The sequence below is a fragment of the Sceloporus occidentalis genome, unplaced genomic scaffold (genome assembly GCF_023333645.1).
Source record: "Sceloporus occidentalis isolate IW3139 unplaced genomic scaffold, rSceOcc1.0.p SCAF_37, whole genome shotgun sequence".
NCBI classification, from domain to species: domain Eukaryota; kingdom Metazoa; phylum Chordata; class Lepidosauria; order Squamata; family Phrynosomatidae; genus Sceloporus; species Sceloporus occidentalis.
Genome location: NW_028317017.1, coordinates 6,093,111 through 6,116,384, shown reverse-complemented (window position 1 = coordinate 6,116,384; position 23,274 = coordinate 6,093,111). Strand labels below are relative to the sequence as shown.

General features: G+C 37.3%; 1 protein-coding gene across 1 annotated transcript in view; it reads right to left on the bottom strand.

Moving 5' to 3' along the window:
• Positions 1 to 23,274, bottom strand: part of LOC149297770 (unconventional myosin-Ie-like) — a 65,198-nt gene that overhangs the window by 21,732 nt on the left and 20,192 nt on the right. The window contains exons 4-18 of the mRNA XM_089488214.1: positions 23,099 to 23,193; positions 21,033 to 21,120; positions 19,958 to 20,047; positions 19,265 to 19,396; positions 16,660 to 16,794; positions 16,101 to 16,233; positions 12,300 to 12,496; positions 11,497 to 11,577; positions 11,327 to 11,413; positions 10,900 to 10,986; positions 10,614 to 10,781; positions 9,163 to 9,248; positions 5,361 to 5,442; positions 4,729 to 4,835; positions 3,867 to 3,965 (exon numbers count right to left, since the gene is read on the bottom strand). Coding sequence (XP_089344340.1) covers positions 3,867 to 3,965; positions 4,729 to 4,835; positions 5,361 to 5,442; positions 9,163 to 9,248; positions 10,614 to 10,781; positions 10,900 to 10,986; positions 11,327 to 11,413; positions 11,497 to 11,577; positions 12,300 to 12,496; positions 16,101 to 16,233; positions 16,660 to 16,794; positions 19,265 to 19,396; positions 19,958 to 20,047; positions 21,033 to 21,120; positions 23,099 to 23,193 — 1,667 coding nt within the window. The remainder of the gene's footprint in view (positions 1 to 3,866; positions 3,966 to 4,728; positions 4,836 to 5,360; positions 5,443 to 9,162; positions 9,249 to 10,613; positions 10,782 to 10,899; positions 10,987 to 11,326; positions 11,414 to 11,496; positions 11,578 to 12,299; positions 12,497 to 16,100; positions 16,234 to 16,659; positions 16,795 to 19,264; positions 19,397 to 19,957; positions 20,048 to 21,032; positions 21,121 to 23,098; positions 23,194 to 23,274) is intronic.

Sequence of the window (23,274 nt, the reverse complement as noted above, 5' to 3'; positions counted from 1 at the left end):
ATCATGCAAAACAAATCTTATTGATTTTTTTGATTGGTTGACTAAAGTAATTGATCAAGGTGGTGCAGTAGACATTGCGTATCTGGATTTCAGTAAGGCTTTTGACACTCTCCCACATAGAAGATTTATAAATAAACTGCAATCTCTGGGTTTAGATCCCAATGTTGTTGAATGGATTAAGGAGTGGCTGAGTGACAGACAACAGAGGGTTGTAGTCAATGGCGTATATTCAGAACAACGTCTTGTTACCAGTGGGATGCCTCAGGGATCTGTACTTGGACCCATTCTCTTTAATATTTTTATTAGTGATATTGCACTAATGCAAAGGTATGTTTATTTGCTGACGACACAAACATTTGCAACAGGGTTGATGTTCCTGGAGGAAGAAGCCAAATGGCAAACGATCTAGGTAAACTGGAAAAATGGTCAGAGCTGTGGCAATTGGCATTTAATGTAGATAAAGTAATGCACCTGGGGCATAAAAACACAAGGGCAAAGTATAGAATATTTGATACTGTCCTAACCTCAACGTGTGAGGAAAGGGATTTAGGGGTAATTACCGTATTTGCTTGATTATAAGACGACCCCCCAAAATCTGAATATTAACTTAGGAAAAAAAGAAAAAGCATGAATATAAGACGACCCTAAAGGAAAAAAGTTTTACCAGTAAATGCTAAACATATACATTAAAAGAAAAATAAAGCGTTTAATACAGAGTTTGACAGAGTAATAAGCAACCTAAAACTGATGTAGGACTGCATTCCTATGTTCTCTTTTTATGCATCAGCCCACAGGATGGCATTTGTTCACCAGAGACATTACTAAACATCAATTATAATGTATATGAACAGACGTGACTGCTGTCAGTATAGTAAAACATGATGCTTTGTTGATGTACATTAACATAACACTTGGTTGAATAACCTAAAATACCCTAGCTAAAAGACTATTACAAGAAAGTCAGCTTGCTGTTGTGATCAGAACAATGTCATACATTTCGAATGGCACTAGTCATAATCTTACTGCACATGTAGACACCTTCTAACCCCTTGATCAAGCAGGTAATTCCTATGATTTTCAATATAATATGCAAAATAATATAACACACCCTAAACATTTTAAGCTGCAAATACAAAACAAGCAATAGAAGGCAAAAAGCCAAAGCAAAATAGCAACATGATGACAACATTGTTGGGTGCTTCGGGTAGGGTGTTGCATATGTTCCAACCGTCCTGTTTTAAGCAGGACAGATCTAACTCTCAGCAATGGTCTTGCTTTTGTGAGAAGTGGTACGAGGACCTCCCTACACTGGCTCATTAAACTGTAGAGTCGAGCAAGCTCTGTCACAACTCCAACGGCCCACTTCATGATCTACATCATATCCCAGGGTCCTGCTTCAATGGAATACATGACAAGTTTCATTTTTAAACGGTCCTTGTGCTGCCTCTAACTACATCCCAATAAAGGTGTCCCCCATTTCAGGCATGTGAAATGCTGGCTGTGCAATAAGACACTTTCTACAAAAACGGATCTTGAACATGGCATTACTAAACATGACATGTCAATCTGAAGGAATACTGAAATTAAAGGGCTCCTAAAACAGACATTTCCCCACTACTGCTGAAAGCGTGCACTTAGTTCAGACTAATTGGGCACCTAAGGGTTTACTTTCTGCCGGATAAGTGTCCTGTATCCAGTGCACACACAAAAAGAAAAACCTGTCATTTTCACTATTTTCATATAAGACAGTAAAGGTAACAGGTTTGGCTCTCTGCACAGTCCCCAAGAACCTAACTTTTAGGTTCCTTGAAATACTGAAAATCTCTTGTTTTTGAGTAATTTTCTGTCACTGGATTTCCAGTGACTGCTTTTATCATGCGTAAGACATACACATTTATATGTGAATGGCCACGTGAGACTTGGGCAGCCTGACGTTACGATCATAACATTTTATGGTTTGCTTTCACTCAAACAAGTTACTTATTGATCAAAGGATTTTTAATTCATAATAAACTGACCTTGTATTGTCATTTATACGAACGTGAGTTCCATAAACCACTGTAAAGCAGTACAAAATAATCATTAAAAAATCCTGATCTTATTTGACACAAAATACATCAAATGTAATGTCAATTGGAATTGGGTAACCTTACACTAGTTGATAATGAGAATTGTCATATTTTGAGGCTGGGCAGTATGGAGCAAGTAATTAAGGTTTCACTGGGTAAAAAGCAAGGACACAAATGCAGTTCTAGTAATGTGGTTAAATATATGTTCCAGTATCGTCTGCTATATTAACTTTTGTGTGTGTGTGTTATTCATTTATTGAAACCAAGCCTTTGGGATTCCAGTATTACTAAAAGTGGATTCATATAATCGATGAACTCAATGCAACTAAATGAGTGCTCATTAAACTGATCAATAAACGGCCTGACCGTGGTTCATATCCTGTTCTTTAGCATGTAAGCATATAAGCAGGGCCCCTAAAAGCCCAAAATTATTGCTAGGAACTGGTTATGATGGCGGGGTCCTCAACGCCTGTTGTATATCCCATACTTAATCTAAACAGTATTGCGGAATCTGTTAGTGGTTAATAAAATAAATAATAATACATAATAATAAATGCACCTATGGACTTTGGTGGCCAAGCTTAGAGAATTGAAACCAGCACCTCACGAAAGGTCTAATTTTATACTGCATTTAAAAATCATGTGCTACAGGGAACAAATGATCTTTAAATTTACTTTCCAGCCTGAGGTGCTACTGAAACTTTGCTTGCTATTAGAAATATTTTCTTTGCTTGAAGACCTATGAACACGTATTTGCATGGTTATCTACCTAATCCACACGAAGACATCGGGCAGTTTTGCATGGCTGCTTTGAGTGTACAGAGATGACGGCTGCTGGTGCAACAATCCATTCCTATTCCCAAACGGGTTAAATAAGATAGAATTTTCATTCCACTTGGATACATGGTAAAAAGTCAGCTCACAAATTCAAGGGTAGTTTACATTTCACACTGGCCACAGACACAGGCAGACACTAGCTTTTCACTCTGATATTTGCATGCAAATATAAAATACTACACAGATATGTATCCACATTCCTGGTTACTCAAACATGCCAGAAAGCTGTCAGGGTAGAAATGAACAGGAACTAGAGAAACACGTATTTCCAGTCTTTAAGATGTCTTTATGCAATGAGCTTGTTTTAAGAGGGTTATTAGAACATGAATGAGATCACTCAGATTATCGTTCACAAAACTGGATCTACTGCATGGAACACTGTTGTTCTTGAATCATGTATATTTATACTCTTAAATCTTAAGTCTACTTTGGCTCAACACCATTGCTTCTGCAGCAGCTTCACACATCCAAGAAAATTCTGCTTATGCCACTCTGGAAATCCCTATCTCCTACTCTATGAAGGAGTTGGGAAACTCAGGTTAACAAGGTGGAGGTAAAAAAAAACAGAACTACAATTTTGCTGGTATGCCTAAAATACTTAAGGTTACAACTCCTCTACAGATCTTGATGTGTCTATAGTCAACATTATAATGTCAATTGCTCAACAATGCATTAGTGGCTGAAGGACCATCAACCGTACATTACTGGGTTGCTGAACAAAAAGTGTGATCTGAATAGCAGAAAAGAGATTATCACTGCTTTCACACAGATATAGTGATTCTGTGTAATAAAAAGATCACTATTTTACATGAAACATACGATGCTTTATACAATTTTCGTGACCGTAATAAACATGGGAGAATAACATTGAGTGGAAAGAACAGAAAAACCTATTGGTGTCTCTGCTTAATTTCAACTGATGATAAATACTAAAATCCAATAATAGTTGGACATTCCTACCTTTGTAGGAATTTCTTGAACACCCTCCTGTAAGCATATCCTGCTCGACGCACACGGATGTTTTCCTTCAGACCCAGATATTCAACCTGATGTTTGACCCTTGAAAAGAAAAAAGTAGGTACAGTTGGTTGTGAAGTAACCTGTGGATGAAAGGTCAACGCTCTGCAAACAGATTTTCTTTTTTGTTTGAGAAAATCATATATTTGTAACACGACATAAGGAAGTTTCTGTGTGGAAGAATATGGGATGTAGTAAAATTCAAAAAGGAAATGTGTTTCAGAGAAAAACAAGTGCCAAACGTAATGGTATTCGGAGAAACTGGTGAGCGTACGTCTCAGGGGTAATGCGAGGAAGTAGTATTTTACACAAAGGGGTACACAATCATTTGCTAGCAGTGTGGGTAAAGAGAGTATGAGGTTTCACATACTCAGCATAGGAATTTTTCGTTGTTCTAAGCGACCAAAAATTCTAATGTGGGTATCCGAAGTCAATATTGTGGAGGTTAAGAGTATTCATGGTTTCTGGAACATTGCTTAAAAGGGATCAAATTATTAAAAATATAGGAATTACAAAGCACAAAAAGAAAATGCTTTGAGTCGTAAAAGTAGCACAGTAAACATGTGACTGACAGAAGCCATGTTCTACTTCTCACCTACATAGCCCCATTATTGTACTGTACAAGGACAGATCTGCATGATTGACTGAGGCTTGTAGATGAGATTAAGAGTTAAACATTAGTTTATAGAAGGCATCATCTTTATCAAACATGCTAACTGAATTGTATTAGATTGACATATTTGATACTACCTTTGGGCATGCTACACATTTAAACCACCTGTGACGCTCTGGACTCAACACATACCTACTCTCCTCCCAATCTCTGGGTTTCTTTGTTTCGTTGGGTTTGATACATCGAATGTAGTGAGGTGTACATTTCATCAGGGTGTTGACAAGGTCATTTGCTTGTTTCTGCAAAAACAAATGAGATCTACAAAATCTGGGAAAAATATAATTGATGGACATTTGTGGTTCTAAGGCCATTTTATTTATGGAATTATTGTAAGGGCCTGGTGTTCTTTATAATATGCTATGTTTATTTTACTCATTTTGTTTGGAAGTAGAGTTCCTCTTTACTCTACATCTACTTGAATTTTGGCCCAAAAGCTGAAAAGTAAATAAGGACGTCTTTTTTTTTAAATTTTTCTACAATGTCAAAATACTGATAACATTAACATGCAAAATGTCAGTACAATATAAACAATAAAAAATATAATATAACATATCAATATGAATCTGCATCTGTTTTAGTAGTAGTCGATTTGCTATATTCTCAGGCATGTCAGCTTATATTATTTATTGTATATTTATTGAGCCTTTCAAGATTAAAGCATGTCTATCTTACTGCCTCAACCTTGAAGCTTAATATTAAACATGACTTGTTGATAGCTTAGCAAGAACCCAATGAGTAATCTTGAGTTCTTTTAAACAGTTCACCTTGATCTTACTGCTGGCGGTTGTAGGACGTCCCTTCTTTTCAGCTTGCAGGTTTTCAGAAAATAAGGCTTTTATAAAAGGCCTGGGAAATAATCAATCAATAATTACAAACAAAAAATAAAACATCACAACAATAGTTTGCCACTGACCACATTGGACATGAATAAACCTGCCTTCATGGAATAGTAAAGATTTGGCAAACGAAGCCTACTCTACATGTTTTTAGGATATTACTAAATTACATATCACATGTAAATACTCAATGAGACCATCGGGAATTCACTGCCGACCGTTGCATACCTTTCAAGTGTCTAGTTTTTTTTTTGGGGGGGGGGGTTAGTTCAGATTTTTGCACTGGCCTCAGTTGCACCTCTCACATGGCAGCCTCATGATGTATAGAATCAGATCACCAGAATATTAAGTTACACTTACTTATAGAGAGCCAGCAGATTCTGAAGTACTATTACAATGGGGGAGAATGAAAATAAATAAAATACACCTTAAAAAATACTTATGGAGAAGAAGAAGAGGGCCCTGGCATACTGGCATACTAGGTGAATGGACAGGTAAAGCAGGTGGATAGTTTTGCCTCTAGCCCCTATAACCATGCACCACACAGTCAAAGGTGTTCTGCTTTGGGCTCCTGAAGTATTTGTGGGTATTTTGTAAGCAGATCCTGAGTATTTTAAGAACCTTGGGGGTAGTCCCTGAGAACCTAAACATCTGAAGAATTAGCTGTCATTATCATCATCATCATCAAGAGTACCCCTCAGGTCACTCAGGAGCGTCCTCTGTTCCGTAATGTTGGGGGGAAAAAAACAGCCAGCCCTGCAACAGTGAGACCATCTTAAGGAAGCCTTAGGCCATAGAGTCTTATTTTTTCTACAGGAATGCCCCCCCCTGCTCTGGGGGGGCACTCAAAAAGGTATCTATTAGACAAAACTATGTATGATTTAAAATACATTGGGAAGAGTCACCCAGCAGAGCTAGGAATGAGGTTTCTAATGCAAAATGTTGTTCCAAAAGAGTTAAATACAGAGTAGATGGAACAGCACCTTGACTAGATTAAGAGTGCTTGGGTTGTAGCACATCAGTTTAATTCAGTCTGGAACTGTCAGTACTTGTAGTATACTTTGCTGGCTCATACATTATGCATGAACAGTGTGGCCAGAGGAAACTGCAATTCTATACCATTATTACAGGAAAAATAATCTAGAAAAAAAAAAGTAGTATCCACTTCCCATCATTTCATTCTCTGTAGAGATTACACGGATTTTTTTTTTCTATGTGGCTTCACACAATGTATTCTTCTGCTTCAGGAAGAATTAAGAATACATTAACACTTCAAGGGCAAAGAAAACCCCCCAAAAAACTAACAAAGGAGCTTTTTAGAATGAGTTTTAGGGACTCCAATATCCATAATTGGGGCAACGGCCACTAATAGACAGACATATAATTGTTTTAAATGCTATAATAAAGTAGTGTATGGAGTTCTCAGTATCAAACGTGAATTAAAATTTAGGGTGGTCACACAAGGGGTCACGCACGTGCACACCTGCATCAAAAGCCTGTGCTGTACCCCTCTTTTGGTCCAGATAAAAGGAGAGTATGAACAAAGTGGTCAGCATTGTGGTCAATAAGCAGTAAGAGTTAAGTTTATACCTTACAGGTTAGATAGATAGATTTTTCTATGGTTTATAATAGCCTTAAAGCTACAATGCTTAATTTTAACCCACAACTTTTGTAGAACAGAAAAATGCACACTGCATTTACTTTTGTCCATGTGAAACCTTATTTCTTATTTACAGTTCTTACATTGACTAAAACAAAAAAACTTGACTAAAGCTATAGCAGATGCCATCAGCATGAGTCTAAATCTTTACTGTGGTCATACTTATGATAAAAGTTATGATACAAGGTTAAGTTACAAAGCTTTTTTAGTAAGCACATTACATTTCTGGCATTTCTTTTTCAAAACTTGCAGTCCTATTTAAAATCTAAATTGGGGAAAATAAACTTCCTGGCTATTCTGAGATGTTTAGACCATAAATACGGTTTTGTCTTGATTGTGGTTTTTATGCAGTACCCAACCGGAAAGATTTGTGTTATATTTCAGTGGCAAGATTTCCGATTATGCGTGGGGTTAAAGTCAAGATTACAGAGTTAGAGTACTGTGATTTATCACAAAGATATTAGCCTCATTCCTGCATGTGGAACACTGCAGTGGGTCCAGTGTTAGAGACCTCCAACCAGACTACCAGGGCCATTTCAATTACAGTCTATAAATACATTGCCTACAATATTCAGACAAGGGGGAGGTATTTGGCATTAAAAGTTATACAATCTTCTACCAGTGTGTCTATGTGTGGGCTTAAAGCACTAAGCAAAATTAATTTACAGGAGGTATTTTCTTAACAAAGACCTCTGCTTTTTTATATTTAATAAAATTGATGTAACATTTCACTGCAGAGGATACATAAAGACATAGAATTTGATTGAAGATGAAAACCATTTGGCCCTGTCTTAGATTCTGGATAGCAATATGCCTTCTCATGCATGTTAATATTTGGCGTGCCAGACACGTCACAGAAAAACATCCCACTGGTGGCAATTTACGTGCCGGAGAGTGGTCACAAGTGCCACAGCGAGAGACTGCCACTCGCAAGATGTTCTTAAAAGGGTGTCTGCCCTGTGGGTTGACTACAGGTATTGCATTCAACCATGCAAGTCAATGGAGCCCAGTTTACTAATCACAAAAAAATAAAGTAGTTAAAACAAAAACCATCTAGTTCCAACAAAATGTGGAATAAATAATAATAAAAAAAATATATAATTTTATCAGCAAGTCCTAAAATGATATAGCTAAATCTTCACAAAATCCTGCATGAAAAACAGTTAAAATACTGACATTTAAAATACCCATGGGGGGGTCTGGTATTATTTAATGGGATAAACAGAATTGGCCTTGTTTAAATGTGTCCCAAATAAGACATAGGGACAGACTGACCAAATTCCCGAATGTGGCTTTTTAACTCCCAGACAACCTAACAAACCCATGCATGTGTGTACAATACATGTAGTACAATGTATGTGAAGAAAACCCACACAAAAATTACTATCACAAACTGACAAATTCTGGTGGTAAAGTTAGTGCATGGAAATTGTTCAAATAGCAGCATTAGAAATGCTTTGGGATGTCTAGTTTTCAAAAATATATGGTTTGATGGTGTAAACTGAATTAGCTGTGTTGAAAGATGTCCTAAATAGGACACGGGGGCAGGATTTTCAACACTTCAAAATTCCAAGTTGAAAAATGTAATTGGGAATTGTCCCAAATACGGCTTTTACCCCCCAAACAACTTGACAACCCATGCATGGGTGGTATTACTGTACTTGGGAGAGGTTGCTGAACATACATTGGGGTGTCACATTTAAATGCAACTGCTCCTCTGAATTTCTATGTCTCTTTCCTACCCAGTTGCTGAAAAAGTTTGTCTACAAAACAGTCACAGTGACGTAAATCTCCGTGATAGTAGCACATCAGCTGAAAAAAAGGGTTTAGATAGCCAGCTTAAATACTTTAATCTTTAAAATGTTTTGTCACAACCCCCCCATTAACAGTTAACTGAAAAGGCTTGGTAATGCCTTGCCCACAGCATATCACCACCAAAAACACAGAAACCGTGTTAAAACGGTTATTAAAAAAGCAAACATTCACTTTAATTACATGCATAGATGTTTGCCATGCTTAATATGTGTTAGTGCAACATTAGTAAACCCAGGCTTGATGATGTATACTTACAACTGACTACTCTGCATTAACTCAATGAGGTCTGTGAAGAGTACATCTCGATTCCGCTCACAGAAACCATCCATATCATATGACACCTGGACAGAAGTAGTAAAATTTGAAGTCATTATATGCCATCTTAGACTTTAAAAGGAGGTTAGAGCTGGAAGCTGTGTGTACATTTCCAGTCAAATTAATCAATACACCATGTCCCAGCAATAGACACATGGTTCCTCAAGCAGTTTTTCCTGTATACATGTATAAACGTACATATAATATTCTGGGCAGAGCTAGAGTGTGGTGTTTGAGTTCATGTAGACCAGATCTAAATGTCAAGAAATATAATTTTTTTCTTAAAGAAGTATATAGGAAGCAGAATGAGCTCACACAAGTCAGTACTGGCAGATGTCTTGGGGCATCTAAGAATCAGAATGATGCTACAGCTAAAAGTCCACTAAAACATAGCAAAAAGAATTAATAATGAAGCCTAAGCACATTTGTAATGTCACGTGAAGTATTAAATAAAAAAAATGAAACAAACTGCTGTAGTGATCATGGTTTCTGTCTAGCCCTAGTTACCAGAGTATGTGTCACTCGACTTTGTGCTAAATCCTATTTCCCTCTTTCAGAATGAAGCTAGTTTCAACAAGGCAGACATTTGTATATTCTTCATATATATCAAAAGTAGAAACTAATGAGAAAGAACCCAGAATGCTGCATGGTTAGAAATGTACCAACTATCACAACATTCTCTTAATCAACGACTTTTCACAAGACACAGATTCATTTTAGAATTCTGTGGCTACTTTCCCATGCCCTTAACCAGCTGTCCTCTGATTTATTGTTTCCAATTAAGTACGCTCGCTGATGAAATTAAACCAGCATCATGGTTTCATGGAGGTAGCTACTAGGTAATCACAAAAATGGCAAATAAATCATTCTATATTACAGTCAGCACATTCTTAGAAGAGTAAAACAAAAGTGATACATGTAGGGGAGTATAAAGCAAACAAAACATGCATCAAAGAATCTGGACATTGTTAGAAGAAAAAAAAAAATATGAACACAGTGGGGAAAAAATGTGCTAGAACTGCAAATGAGGCACATTTACCATACACCAGTTCTCAGTTAATTGCTGGCTGGAAGGCATTAACAAACATTGTGTTACAGCCCAGATCAGGCTGATGTTTAGGATAATAACCTAATAAAATCATGCTACTGTTTTACATTTTGGATCATAATCAAATATCCATGAAAATAATAGGAAACAATTTGCACAGATTTTTGAATCCAAACCCACTTAGTCAGCAGCCACTGTTTCTGGGATAAAGCAGCTAACCATTCTATTTGCACAATAAATTATCTTTTTTTCTACTAAATGACCAGGGGACAAAAGTGTCCATTAAAGGCAGACTACTATATAGGACAGCATGACAATTTTAATGCCCCCCCCCCTCATTTACCTTTCCAGCATAATGGTGAATGATAAAACCTTGATTCCAACTGTTAAAGTGCTCATGGGTTCCAACAGCCATTTGGAGTTTCTGAAGAAGTGTCTGATCAGCCCCTTCTCCAACTGCATGCATTGTAGCACACACATCATCCAAAATACTCATCACTCCTGGAGGATTCTAGGAAGAGGGCGAGTAGAAAGAAGGAAATATTCAATGAACCATCATAATTCACACAGTTACATATATCCTTTTGGTAATGTCTATGCCAAGGGATATAAAAGAAAGTGGCACCTACCACTTTGTTCTCAATAAGGTCGCATACAATTTTGTTGTTGAAGTAATCAATTGGTGTCCATCGGATTCCTTCTTGAACATATTCTTCCTAAGAGCCGAAAAAAAATTTTTTTTTTTTTCCTTTCTCTCTTTAGAAACGAGGGAACCAAAATTTAAAATTAAAGAAGCTATGCTAATTAAACTTTTATTGTGTCTATGAAGTAAAGATCTCAAAGTAGCGTGCTCAGATGTTATTTCAGCAGGGAAAAGAGCTCAATCTGCTCCTTATTTTTTATCCGGTTTTAATTTCTATGAAAAATTTTACTTACAGGCATACCCCACATCAACATACACAATGGGGTCCAGCACATGTATGGAAAATGAAATCTTCACGGATTCCCAAAGTCCGCTTGAACCAATAATAGGAGCAAAGTTAATTTAACACTTACCTGCTCTGCTTTCAAAGTTAGCTCTATGAATATTTGTTGCAGCTTCTCGTTGACAAAATTGATGCAGAACTGTTCAAAGCCGTTTTTCTGTATGAGAAAAGAAAGACATTAGATCTCCGACTATGAGATGGGAAACTAACTGGATTCTAGACAACCAATGTTGAACTTGCCTGAAATATTTCAAAGCCGTAGATATCCAAAACGCCGATATTATATTCCTCATGATCCTTTTCCATAGCTTTGTTAATAGACTAGCAAGAAAAATAAATCATGATAAAAATATATAAACTTCAGCTCAACACTAACCTAATGCTAACCAGAGAAATACATTATTATTACGGAACGGAATGGGTACTTTTGTGAGCCTTATCAGAGCGGACTCTGGTTGGTGAGCGTGTCCCTCAAAACTCAAGACTAATGTAGAATCAGATGCTTTATAAAGTGAAACGGGTGCTTCATTGTTTAAATTATGTGCTTCCTTTGGAAAATAGTTAGCAATAAACAAAATGCTTTAATATGTCACAACATTTTTTTTTTAAAAAAAATTTCAATGTTAAAATGTAGGCTATGATGAGAAAAAAAAAACTAGACCATAAAGAAGAGTGAACAGTAAACAGTGCCGGTAAAGGGGTAAAGAGAAATTAGGTAAAAATGGCTGAACAACCAACAACTTAGTCATTGTTGAAGCATGTGAAGTGGTTTGAAGGCTTTATGGAGAAAGTATAGGTTCAATCAAAGGGACACAGCGGCTTAGGGATGTTATTGTGGTCCAGGAAAGCATGCTACAGGCACGTTATAAGAAAGGAACCTGGAAACATGTAGAATATTTCTGCACGATCAGAAATGGAGGAATCGTCAACATATACCCGGTTCTATAATAGTATCTCACCCCAGCTTAAAGACATATTCAGCACAGATACATTTCAGTAAGACGGATACGGACGTTTAACAATTATTCTGTTTTCATACATACATCCACAAGGTAATCGAAGACACGAGAGTGAAGGGCTTTGGCCAGAGCGTCTCTTGTATAGCAGGCTTGTTCTACATTCAGTGTCACATTAATAGACTCAGACTTGCCACCCCACTTGCTGTCCATCTGCCTGCTCGTCAGCTTATCCTTCAGACGGCTTTCATTTATGCCCAAAAGAAATGAAGGGAAGGCTAAAACTGCAATGAGGAGGAAATCAGGAGATGGGTTACACAAACACTGGAGGAACTATGAAAGCAATATTTACTTTATGCAGACACTTGACACATTTTACTATCAAGCATAAAATATTGTTAACTTTGAGATAAGCTTTCCTCTTTGTCCCACCAATACTTTGACAAGTTGAAAGGGAACTACATGTAATATTCATGTAAATCAAAAAAGTCTTTTATGCTGTTTTTTTACATCAATCTTAAGAATCCTTCACAGGGAAAACCTGAACACTGCGAGGCTCATGTACAATTACTAATGAGAATTATTTTGATTATCTTCCTTTTGGTCAACACGCAATACGTTTGCTCTTCAAATTGTAAAATTTGCATGTCAGTGAAGAAGAAAAAAAAAAAAAAAAAAGGTCTGTCGCCTCATAGGTTACTTTTATATTCATTGTGAGATTTAGCAGACCATTCCGTTGATCCTTCCTTATATTTCATAAATCCATTTCCGGAAGGTTTAGATAAAAGTTCCTAATACCCAGTACATAAATAAACATGAGTTTATAAAAGAGGAGTGATGCCATTTAAAATTGTATATTGTCCTAGAGCTCACTATCAATAATACGATAACTGGTTAGATAAATTCCAATACTTTTAATTACTCTCTGTAACCAATGCAACATAAGCAAATATATATAGCTTTAATAATATCTGTAACCTTACAATCCTAGCACTCGCCCCACCTCCCAGCTCTTAAGGAAGTATGGATAATAGTAATGAGTAAAACTTCAACTATTTTAATCCTTCTAATAATTGGTTAAACTGTGATGATCTAATGGTGGTTAAATGATGGACATTCCTATTGGATTGCCTCTGCATACTGCATAACAATGGGACTACATGGATAGTTCTACAATAAATAATTCTTCAATTTAATGGACCAAGATAATTTGACTGTATTGGTTTATGGCATGCTCTTCTGGAAGTCTATGTGGTATTTACTAGACTGGGAGTTTGCAGGAGAGTTGAAAGTCTGACTACTTTAACTACCTTCTGACTGTACAGGACCAGCCCAGCTCTTTTTACATAAGAAACCCATTGGTGTTGGCCCTTCATAATGCATAATGAGAATACAAAGGTTTAATGTTCCCATTAACTGCTCTGTGACCCAGAATGTTTTTTGTCGTCAAGTGATTGACCATTAGTCACAGCGATTTAATAATCACCAATATGATTAAAACAAAGGAAGCAAATGCTTATAACTGACCATTAAATTCATATTACAGGTAAAAGATATTTAGTCTGTACTACATTAAACTGTTTTTTTTAAAGTTTACAAAACTTTAAGTAAACATTACAATACATTGAGAAGCATTGGCAATATGTTTATTGTGATAAGCTCACAGTTAAATATTAACTTTTCTGGTGAACTGAAACATTGATTCCATACAAACTCAGCCAATACACAACTGCTACCTAGAATTGTCAAAGGCCATTGTACATACAGTAACAGTTATGTCTCTGGCAATGAGTGCTAACCATCCAACACTTACTAAATACATAATACTAGTTAATTGAGTAGGCTTATTTTGGCTTAAAATGAATGCATACACTGTAGCTTTTGCAATCAATTGCTTATTTAATAAAAGAATATTAAATAAAATCCAATGAAAACATGCAGCAGACCTACACCGTATCCCACATCCCTCCACATCACACGAACCAAGCGTGGTTTTCAGTATACATTGTGCTTCCCGTTTACTCCTTTAAATCCCTGCTTTCTGCAGAGGAAAACAAATCTGTTTCTCATTTTTATTACACCATCCTGCCTGACCCGCTGACCAAGCATGCCAGATGTTTGTGTCTAGAGCCCAGACACAGCTTAGGCAGAAAGCAGTAGAGCATGCAGGGGGAGAAATCAGGCAATCAACACGTGAAAACCAAAAAGAAAAATGGGTCCAGCAGAAGAAGCAAGACTAGATCAAAAGCATGAAACCAGGAAACGTAATGCTTTCTAGAGCATTAGACATGTGAGAAGAGCATTTTAAAGGGTCAATGAAGGAAAGAGTATTTGTTTCACTGATCCCTGAATCAACTAGGAAAGCCCCACTGCCGGGAGTGCGCGCGCGCACACACGCACACACACACACACACTTTGCTGGCGTTCAGAGCATTTTTCCTTAGTGCCTGCTGCAAAACATCACAGTCTAATGTACAACCACAACAGGAAATGTTTGTGTGTGGGGAGGGGTTGTTATATGCCTTGTTTGCTTTCCCTAGAGTCATTTTTCATGACTATTCCTTTAATATTTCATTACCTACTTTATAGCCATAAAGAGTATAGTATTAATTCATCTGATGGAACCTTCCATCACTGGGGCCCACTGGAGAGGCCTGAGAGCCAGCCTCCTCCCTATTGACTATGGGCCCTGACTTTGTAAAGACTTCTGCGGCTACTTTCAGCAGGATATCATCTCATCATTTGCTGAGGGGATTATCTCTGGCAGACAGCCAGGATTGGCAACCAGGGAGTGATCACCATTGTTTTAGTGTAATATCAGACCCCCCACACCATGGTACTTATATGTGGTTTAAGTCAGCCAGCATTTTTGACCAGTAATAGATAGTGGAGGTTGGGACCCCATTGTATCGTTAATCCCTTTACTGACCCTGTTGTCTCTGAGAGGCAGTTTGTATCCTAATGTCTTGTTTTATATTAATGTGTGTTTTGCTGGCTTTATCCAGCCATTTGTGTAAAAAATAAAGCAGTCTCGGCTAGTGACTGGGAAACCGGGGAAAGAGTGTGTTGTCTCAGGATAAGGGAGCAGAAGTCAGGGGAGGTAGTCGGTCGGACCAGCCAGATTCGTGACTATTCCATTTTACAAGATATTGTAGGACATGTTCAAGAATCACTGACAATTAGTGTGGTCCTCTCAAAAGTGAAACATGTGCCCCTTGATAATCTCTGCTTTGAGGAGTATAATGGCAGATAATGGGATCCATTTGGGCTTGGCACAAGAGTTGCAGTTTCAACACATCTACTTCACTATCCAGGATGAAGATCCAACCCTGTCAAGCTTCTCCCAGAAGAAAAGCCCTATATAATGCATAGTTAAACCAGTGAGGTTTCTTAACAGTCACATTACCAATGCATTTTGCATTATGTCAAAATGGCAGTGGCATATTCTATGGTTGCATTCCCTTCGCTGCTAAACCAGGGACCGATCACCCTATTGGGTGATGAAGCTTACTTAATAGGCATGTTTTGGCAAATCAGAAATTTCCCATGAAACGTGCTAATTTACACTATGGCTAGCCAGCATTGCATTCATGGCACACATCCTTAAGCTATACAATAAGGTCAGACACTATCTGTCCCTTGTAATTTTCTGGCAGGGATGGAAATATCCACAGTGACCTGTCCACAGTGGTCTCAAAGACCATTCTCAGACAAAAGATACATGTCTGTAGGTAGCTGGAGAGTACTTTTTGGTTGCTACTAACATAAAATCTTATGAGACATTCCACATGCAGAGGTCAATGTCACTAATACATTCTACAAGCCTATATGAACAGATGTTGACTCCTTTTATAACAAGACACCATCATGCCTGAACAAAATACCTACACTCTTCGCTTTCCACTGCTGCATAGTTGCCTTTCTCTTTGAAGTTGATGTTTCCAAGATGCAGAATCCCAGCCACTATCTGAAGAACCATTGCTTGTTCCTCAGGGAAAATCCCAATCACACTCATTGCGTGCTGGAAAATAGGATAAAGTTATTTGTGACCAAAACAGTGTGGGGTGTGAATTTTCAAAATAATGGCATTTAATAAAATTTTTTTTAAAACCAAATAGAACCCAATAGTGAAGTTGGACTTCTAGGCCAGAAAATCAAAAGAGCTGCCAGTAGGTTACAAAGGACATATTCTGACTCAAAATATGCATTTTACCTACTTGTGAATTAAGATCGTAAAACATTAAGGCATTTTGCTTACATGTAAAATGTTTTCCATTCTATATTAATTAAGAGAGAGAAAAACATAATTGCTAAGTGTTCTGTTTAATTTGAGTCCTCATGTGACAACACAGCCTCCTTGGGGAAAAAGAAATCATGTTTTTGGACAGAATATAGAATTTTCCCTTAATTGGTGAATAAAACACCAGACTATGTAATGCTGCATTACCATGGTTTCTTGAAAGTCTCTCTTGTCATTAATATCATCTACTTTGTAGGAACCGGATTGGCTAAGGTAGTAATAATAATCTAAGCTTGTGATCCCAAGAGTATTCCTTTGTTCTTTAGAAGCACCTTCAATCATCTGAGGAAGTAAGCAGGAAGTAGGCGTTAGTCCTGGAGATTGAATGGAGAGTTTCCCATTCATGCAAACAATGTACAGCTTTAATACACACGAAAACACAAAAATACAAAATCAGCACATACACATTTATGTACAGGCATATATTTTCCGGATCAGCACATGGCAATGCATAAATAGGTTATATCATAACCGCTGCTGTATGCTACACTTCTCATTGTGATCTGGTATAGTCAATGTTAGTCTTTGTTTTTTAAAAGTTAGCACGTTCTGGGATATGTTAAAACATGGACTAGTGAATGTAGTCAACGTAAACCATAATTATGCCTTATGGGACCCCCTGCAACATTTCAGGTGTGCAAATCTGGACACTTGTGTTGAGAGCTGTGGCCATGGCCATCCACCTTACCCAAAGAGTCACTTCAAGGCCATGGGGAAGCTGCAATTTTATTGCTCCCTGGGCCGGTCAGGGGAGATCAGAAGATCTCCACAATCAGCTCATGATTCTCACCACCCGCAAAAAATGAAAACAGTACCTGAACATCAGGACGGTCCAGTGAAAAACAGGACACTTGAGAGGTATACCTTATTGCAAATTGATGAGGCTGATAGAACTAGAGAAATAACTAAGATGTAACCCCAAAAAATCTGGATTCTTATTTGACAGAGGACTTTGAAGTGAGAAGTACATTTATGTTACTTTATTTTATGTACTGTTAGTACATTAAATGCCACTTTCCCCCTAATGATCAATTTTTGGTTGATCAAATCAAGCAGCTCCCATTCAATGAAAGATTGGGGAACTCTCATGAACCCCTTGGGCTGCACCAATTTATAGATTTTGGATTACCACCTGAAGGTTTTTCATGCTTCATTTGCCATTCCACATATAGCCACTAGTGTGCCTAAGGTAAGAACAACTGAAGGGGAGGACCCTTGAAAGGATCCCACCATAAATATCTCATGCAGACTTAACAGGACTCAAACAGAATATTATGGAAAAAGACTTAAAGCTGTGTGCGTTACCTTTATACACAGACACACACACACATACATATATCATATTTAAGAATTGTGTTAAAGGGTTACACAGCAACTTCTATGAGCCATTGCATGCGCAAGTGCAAGCTCCTGTACACAACCATAATTAATCTGCAGTGTTACGGAAAATATGTTTTTAAACGCAGCCCCAAAGTTTTAGATATTTACTTAGGAGTAAACTGAAGGCAAAAGTGCTCACACGCGTGTCCATTTTTTGTGAGGCACATGATCATCCGAGTGCTAAGGGTATACAAAAGGTCACAAATTACATAATATCTGGGAGAAACAGGCTAGTTAACTGTAAAGTTGCCAAAAGATGAGGCTGCGTGAACAGCTTTTTTTGCTTGGATGGCTGCCCTGTTTACTATATTACACCAGATAGTAACCATCAAAAAAAAATAGCAACATCTGTTCGCTTTCGGAACATAAAGAAACGGCCTGCATTACGAGTTGAGATGAAATCACACATTCTGCTGGCCACTATTGGATATGCCGAAAAATTATGCCATCTTGACAGCAAAACCGTTAAATGCAAGAAACTCAACAAGTGAATACGGCTTTGGTTTATGATTACAGTAGAAGTTTCTAGCTCTGGGAATATGGCTTGTTAAGAGGATACTCAACCAGATCTATAAGCTTTTACAAATATTTACCCAAGTTATCTGGATACGGACTCCATAATGGTAGACCATAAAGTTATTGGAATATGGTATATCTATGACATGAGAGCGGATAAGCACATTGTTTTTTACTTCAATTATCACCTCTACTTAACCACAAAGCATCATATTTAAGAAGTTGGCTAGGTTTTACACCAATGTTTTTTTCTGTTGTCTTAATTAAAACAGGCAGGGTCCACATAACATAGTGGAAAACAGGAAGGGTTTGAGAATCTGACCTCCAGAAATGTGCCTCCTGAGACCAGACTGCAATCAGCAGGGCCAAGGTAAAACCATGACCAATAAGTGAAAAGAACCATGGGGGGCACTGTGTAACAGCAGGTATGAGAGGTATCAAGATCAGGGAAAGTTCAAAATAAATGAATAAAATGGATATTGCTTTATTAGGCCGTTTGGAAATTCAGCCTTTAGTTAGGCCAACATAGAAAATATGTAATGTTACCTAAGCTTTTGGGACCTCAGAGGTCTCTTCTTCTTGTCTCTTGGGCTAATACTGCAATATCCATTTTCCTTATTAACATTAACAATTCCAGAATCACATATGTCAACTAATCCAACTGATTTGTTTAAAAGTAAATCCTTTAGTTAACTGGAAGATTTGTCTAGGAGACTACATCTCAAATAAACCACAGGTTGCGCTAAAGACTCAGTTCCTCATGATAAAAAGGTAGTGTTCACAGCCCTTTTGGGACGCTTGAGTTTGAGTTAATGGCACAGCCACAAAACAGAAAGCCTTATATTTTCTACTTTACCTGGTAAAAAATATGAAAACTCCGTTCTCCTTCGTTTCTCATCACCACACGAGATTTTTCCAGCAAAAAGTTGGAAATTTTTCCTCCATCTGGCTCACCCCCTGGGCTAAACTGAATTTCAAAGTACTTTCCCTAGTAAAGGTGAAAAAGAAAAGCTCTCAATTTATAATATCATAACGTTGAGTTTTTGCCTCCTATATTAATTGAAGTTTATAAAACATGCATTTTTAAAAATGTGAATTATAGTTCTACAAAGCTTGTATGAAATTGGGTTTCTATGACGATTAAATAAAGCATTTTACCTGTGCCAACCTACTGGCTAGCTGAATAAGAATATTTCTGGTCATGTTATGAAGCAGACTACTTAGAAACTGGTCCTGAAGAAATATCTCAGGTACTGGGATGCATGCAGCTGAACCATAACAACTCTTGCTTGTGCACAGGTAGTTTGGGTTGACCAGTTAATAGCAACAAATCCAGCAGACCATAAACTAGGCACATGCATAAGGTTTAGGGAGTGTGGAGAAAAGGGTTTGCCTCCACACTGCTCAGGTTGCCGTCCTGCTGTTTATGCAGTGTTTTTATTGGAACAAACTGGTTATTGGACGGCAAACAAAAAAAAAAATCTCCTTCCCACACAGACAATAGACACAAAGGCATAGCTAGCATGACAAATTTGAAACCATGACTTACAAACCGGCTGGAGTTGTTATTCCTCACTGTCTTTGCATTCCCAAAGGCTTCTAGTAAAGGGTTTGATTGAAGAATGATATCCTTAACATGCTACAATGAAATGAGAGAGCAATTAACAGACTCTTACATGTACTTGGACGTTTACTCTTCCATTGCCGACTCCTTTTAGGTGTGCCAAATGGTTGCGTATGATAGTAAAAGGGTTTTGGGAAGCCAGTCAAGGAATTAAGAGTAATACATGCTTAATTGGCATCATCTAATAAGACAATCTGAACAATACTGCTCCAAATTAGCAGCCTGAATATCTATGGGAAGGGTTTAGGTTTGATAATATAAGGCATTTAAAATGTGTTAGGAGTGATGGGCTAAACATAAGGACAATTATGTCTAATCCAAATATACAATGATATATAGATATATATCTGCAGTGTCACATGTTTCACTATAATTTTTATCACATCTTGTGGATTTGTATTGATGTGCAAAAGTTTCCTTTCTGCTTGATGGGTTAGTTCATCCACAGCTGTGAAAGGAATCATTGCTTTAAAAAAAAAAAAAATAAAAAAAAAATCAAATTGCTTAAATAGTCTAATGCCAACATGCATGGCTGTGTCATGGTTTGGAAATGGCTAAAAAAACCCAAAACAAAGTTTTAGATTGGCCTAGTAGTCTAGAACTTAACCCCATTGATACATCTCTGTCCTTGAAATGAGCTGTCTATCCATGGAGACACTGCTGAATATCTGCACAGAGTGCCTGATTTAAGTTATTGCGGCTAAAGGTGGTGTAACTAGGTGGACAATTGCATTCTACAGTGGCATTTGGACTTAATTTGTAACAATTTATTATACTTGTATACATTTATTTATGCGTCTTCACCGTTTTATCTAATATTAGGTTATGGGCTAATACAGAAAATCAGATAGTGGGGAAAATAGCATAACTGTACAATCCCTACAGCTTCCCAAATGGCGATTTAAGCATTAATTGTGATTTAATCAAGACTCATAGCAACGCTCCTAGGTATTACATGAATGGATGACACTAATCAAATACATTCATAAAAAATATTCACCTGTACTTTTGGACCTCCTCCTGAAACCTTTGAAATGTAGCCCATGATGTACTTAGCAGCCACCGTCTTACCTGCTCCACTTTCTCCACTAAGAAGAAAAAAAAACATTAACACCAGCAATCACTGGCAGGTGCTATGATACATATTACACACGTTCGTTAAGATGTCAGCCGCACACACACACAAAAGTACTGACCCTGTCAAGCAAAGCAAGTGATTTTACAATATCCCTACATCCACGATTGATTGTTTTCTCTGTGAATCATTACAATGAAAGGCGAGCTTGACTTATATTGGTAACCCTGAGTTATGTACACACCTTGTTAAGGGCTTTGTTGTGAAGTTTATATGTCGGTAGTATCGATCAGCACACTTTAAAGTATAGCTACCCACAGCACAAAAAACTCTGAAATAAGCCCAATCAAGAAAAACCCAGCTGATGTGTATATCACAGAAAAAGGGTATTTCAACATTTTCTCAGGATTATTATTCCTGGTTGCTAAATTGCTGAAGGTTATGGATTAGTTGAGGCGGCTTTTGTAGGGTTGCGATGAGCAGTGAGAACTCTTTAAGACACGGTAATTGTTTAGATGATACAGACCTGCTACTGTGGGACATATGTCTTGGCTTTCATGAGGTCAACAAGTAAACTAGTCTTGCTAAAAGATGTGACAGTGTACCTTGAAGTTTGTTCTTTATGCTGCCTTGGTTAGAGAGATCATGCTCAACACCCTTTAATGATGGCACATTGGATGCCTTATTAAAAATAAAAGGATAAAACAGGCCAGTTTACAAATATAGGAGAGAATTGAGAAATCCATATTCACAAACTTTATTCTTTAGCACAATACAGGTTGCCCCACCTCATTCTTTAAATGATAAGTCAAGGCTGGGTTGAACTACAGACAGGAGTGTATTTTCTTGAGAAATCTTATAACAGAGAATCAGAGAGTGGCTAATCACAATTCTTTATAACTATTAAGAATTTTGAACATGGCATTTAATGTAACAACTTAGAGGTATGTCCAGATGGCACTGAGTGAGAGCAGAGTTTTGGACTATAATATCTTTTTGCAAATTATAAAGTATGAGATTACAATATTATTGATGAACTCAGTTCAAGTAATAATATGAAAGCCTTATTTTTTTGCAATCAGGATGGATTTCATTGATTGGTTGATTCATTGGACACAACTTTAGAAACAGAACAAAAAAAAAATAAAAAATACATTAGTGCGATCATCTCATTACAATGAGTAGCCCTTCTATTCCTTCTTCCTTTCCCCCATGATGGTCACTTTATTTTTCTTAAACACCTTGCATTGTCTGAAAGTTTTAAATTTTAAGAAGCCATAGCTTTAATTTGGTTATGTTTTGAAATCTTTTTCAATATACCCAATGAAAGGACATTTTCCACTATGGTGTGAAATCTATACCTGGAACTTTTCTCTAGGTAGTTGTTCACATATCACAAGAGGATATCATTATTTTTTCCTATTCACCAGTCGGTTTAAAAAGGTCCTTTGTGGGGATTTAATGGATGTCTAGGCAACAGAAGCTTTTGTTCCAAGTGAACACCCAACTGTAACATCTAAAAAGCACCCAGGTGTGTTAAATACAATACTAAATGAAAAGTAGTGGTCTCAGAAGTCTGCACACAGGGACGGTAATCTTAGTCCTTTCTTCATTAGATCTATGCTAAAAAAAAAAGCCATGGTAGGTTCTTCCTGCAGCAAATGGGGGTTTTGACCAACAAATTAAGCTTTCAAGATACATCAGGATGTGACTGACCAAGACGACCACTGAAAAACATGGTGAATCATGGCGTTGGCAAATGCCTTTTCAGAAGGAAATTCTCCATGGTTTGTGGAAGACAAATCCGCTAACCTTGCGCCAAGCAGGCACTTTAAAAAAACAAAACAAAAAACAGACACTAAAAAAAACCCCATAACCTTATCTTGAAACAGGCCTACATACATTGCCGTGCACAGCTATTAAACAGATATTTCAATGTTATATTTGGATACATCAATAAGCTCTTTGTTTTGATTATAAAAATTTCTTACCTTATAATGACACATTGGTTTTCCCTGTCAATAATCATGTTTCTGTACATATTGTCAGCCAATGCATAGATATGTGGTGGATTTTCATACTGAGCCTATGCAACAATATAAAATATCTTTACTGTACAGAAATAAGGAGGGACAAGGCAAATCATCTTAGAGGATGTGATCACAGA